We start from the raw sequence: 2,682 nt of genomic DNA, 5'->3' as shown, positions 1-2,682 counted from the left end.
CCATAGCACCACAGATGTAAATTAGCCTTAGGCTAAATCTGGTGCAATGCATCAAATTATGTTTTAAGTGCACACTGTCCCAAATAACTAAATCATTCATTCATTCAAAAAAAAAAAATAAGCTCCTTGTCAGATTTCTGACTTAATCTCAGAATTCTGAGATTAAAGTCAGAATTCCTTTTTTTTATTTTTCAGTGGCCCTAATCCTCTTCCGTACAAATCTCTTCTTTTCAGTTTCAATTTTTTTTAATTTTGAACAAAACTTATGACCCCAATTGAGCTCCACAGGTCCCCAGATGATTTCCAGACATGAATTTAAATTAAAAAAATTATATGCTGATGGAATATTTTCATCAGGATTATTACAATTTTTTAATTAATCATAAATGAATAAAATTAGTATCACAGCTGCTAGGTTTGTTTATAGTTATTAATCCCATGATAACAGAGTTATTAGTAAAGTTTGCTACGTAAACACGTAACATCTGGGGTCACGAGTGTCTGCAGCTGTTATTTTGTGGGTCGGAAACAAAAAAAGTTTGAAAACCACTGATCTAGTGCAGGGGTTCTCAAACCTTTTGGGTCTGGGGACCCCTTACAAGGTCCAGGGACCCCCTCATAAACCCCGAGCTGTTTTAAAAGATAATTTATTGTCATTTCAACCCCTAAATGCCATAGTAATATAAATTTTAATTAAGTTTATTATGTTTTTATCAGTTCATTGTTCTCCATTCATTTAAAAAAATAAAAATCAAATTAACATTTTAGTAAAAAAATTTGAGGACCCCCAAGTTACCTCTCGCAGACCCCTGGGGGTCCAGGGACCCCAGTTTGTGAACCTCTGATCTAGTGAAGTGACACACATGTGACCAACGTTTGACAGCTTTCACCCTCAGCTGTTAACATTAATGTTGATCCATAATATTTAAAGAACTAATTTAGTGCTTATAAATTTAGCCCATAAAATTTAGCAAGTGTTAATCCACTAATGAATTAAGAAATTAGCAAAAGCCCTAAATCACTAATCAGAAAATTAGTTCCCATATTAGTGCTTTAGGGGAACTGTGCCCACCACTGCTCATTCCTTCCATGGGTGTTGCTCACAGGGAGTCCCACCCCCTTTCAGAGCTTCCACCAATCAGCGAGGAGAACGTGATTAGCTCATCACGGCTGTCAGCCACGCCCCGCCCACCCTCCGCTGCTTCCTGTCTGCGGGAGCTGTTGAACGCGGGCTGTCTGTGGAGAGTGTTCGGCATGGATGTCCGCTCCGCCTCGCAACTTTTAACCGTCGATACTTCTCATTTAAACCGCTTCGTGTCATCTGGAAACGGGTTTCTGAAGAGAGCGAGCCGACGCTGAGCCCCCACCGACCGCCGGAACAACATTAAACACATTTGTTCTCCTTTTTCCTCTCAGTTCGAGTTGTAGGAAGAGGGGAAAATGCCAGTCGCAACTCTTCTACCTTTTACCGCCACTCCGAGTCGGAAGTCGGCCAGCCCGACTTCGTTCAGGTTGACGGAGAAGTTCATTTTGTTGTTGGTGTTCAGCGCGTTCATCACGCTGTGCTTCGGGGCTATCTTCTTCCTGCCGGACTCGTCGAAGCTGCTCAGCGGAGTTTTCTTCCGTTCCCCGCCGGTGGAGACCAACACCCGCACMGGTCCGGAGAGCATCGACTCCGGTTCGGCTGGGAACGAAGAACGGAACCTGGATAAGATCAAACGAGACCACGAGAAGGCTCTGCTGGAAGCCAAGGACACTCTGCAGAAACCCCCGGGAGTTATCAAAGCGGAGATCTCAACCGACAAGAGTAAACTTGCTAATGAGCGTCTGGGTCAAGGTGGGAATAATTTACCTGTCATCGACTATCACCGCCCCCCCGGGGCGACCGGACACGAACCGGTGGACCCCGAAACCAGGGAGCGACGGAATAAAGTCAAACAGGTAAGACTGCTAAACCCTCTGCCTTTTCTCTGTTCTCATCAAATGTTGTGTGTTTGTGACACAGCAGGACTGGACACAGACCACAACTCTGTGTTTACATGTCAGAGGTTTTAGTAAACAACAACCTGAAGAAAACCTGATAAATAAGATTTATTTTCTGTGTGAATTCAGTGACTTTTCTCTGAAACTGTAACAAACTTCAAAGAGCTAAGATTAGCAGAAAAGTAGCTAAAAATTAACAGAGCAGAGTTTAAAATCTACAACAGGAGCTAAAATAAAAATATATATACAGTAGCTAAAGTTATCTGCTGAAAAGTAGCCAACAGCTAAGACTGGCAATTCAGTCATTAACAGCTAAAATCAGCAAACCACTAGCTAAAAAACCAACTAACTGAATGAATGAATGAATGAATGAATGAATGAATGCATACATGAATAAGCATAAATAAAACAAAGTAGCTAAAGCTAGTAGCAGAACAACAGTAGCTTACAGCTAAGATTGGCTAATCATTTGCTAAAACTTAAGATCAGCAAAACAGTAGCTACAATTAAAATAAACGTAGTAGCTAAAGCTAGGATCAACTGAAAAGTAGCCAACTGCTAAGACTGGCAATTCAGTCATTAACAGCTAAAATAAGCAAACCAGTAGCTAAAAAAACAACTAACTAACTAACTAACTAACTAACTAACTAACTAACTAACTAACTAACTAACTAACTAACTAACTAACTAACTGAATAA

At 40.9% G+C, this 2,682-nt stretch overlaps 1 protein-coding gene across 1 annotated transcript in view; it reads left to right on the top strand.

Moving 5' to 3' along the window:
- Window positions 1-1,191: 1,191 nt before the first annotated feature.
- The window catches only part of LOC106531563 (mannosyl-oligosaccharide 1,2-alpha-mannosidase IA), a gene marked incomplete at its 3' end in the record, with an annotated part of 155,151 nt that continues 153,660 nt past the window's right edge, over window positions 1,192-2,682 (top strand). The window contains 1 exon segment of the mRNA XM_014027463.1: window positions 1,192-1,941. Coding sequence (XP_013882917.1) covers window positions 1,441-1,941 — 501 coding nt within the window.

Source organism: Austrofundulus limnaeus, unplaced genomic scaffold (genome assembly GCF_001266775.1).
Source record: "Austrofundulus limnaeus strain Quisiro unplaced genomic scaffold, Austrofundulus_limnaeus-1.0 Scaffold650, whole genome shotgun sequence".
Taxonomy (NCBI): Eukaryota; Metazoa; Chordata; class Actinopteri; order Cyprinodontiformes; family Rivulidae; genus Austrofundulus; species Austrofundulus limnaeus.
Note: the sequence above shows the minus strand (reverse complement) of the source record. Positions and strands in the feature narration are given on the sequence as shown.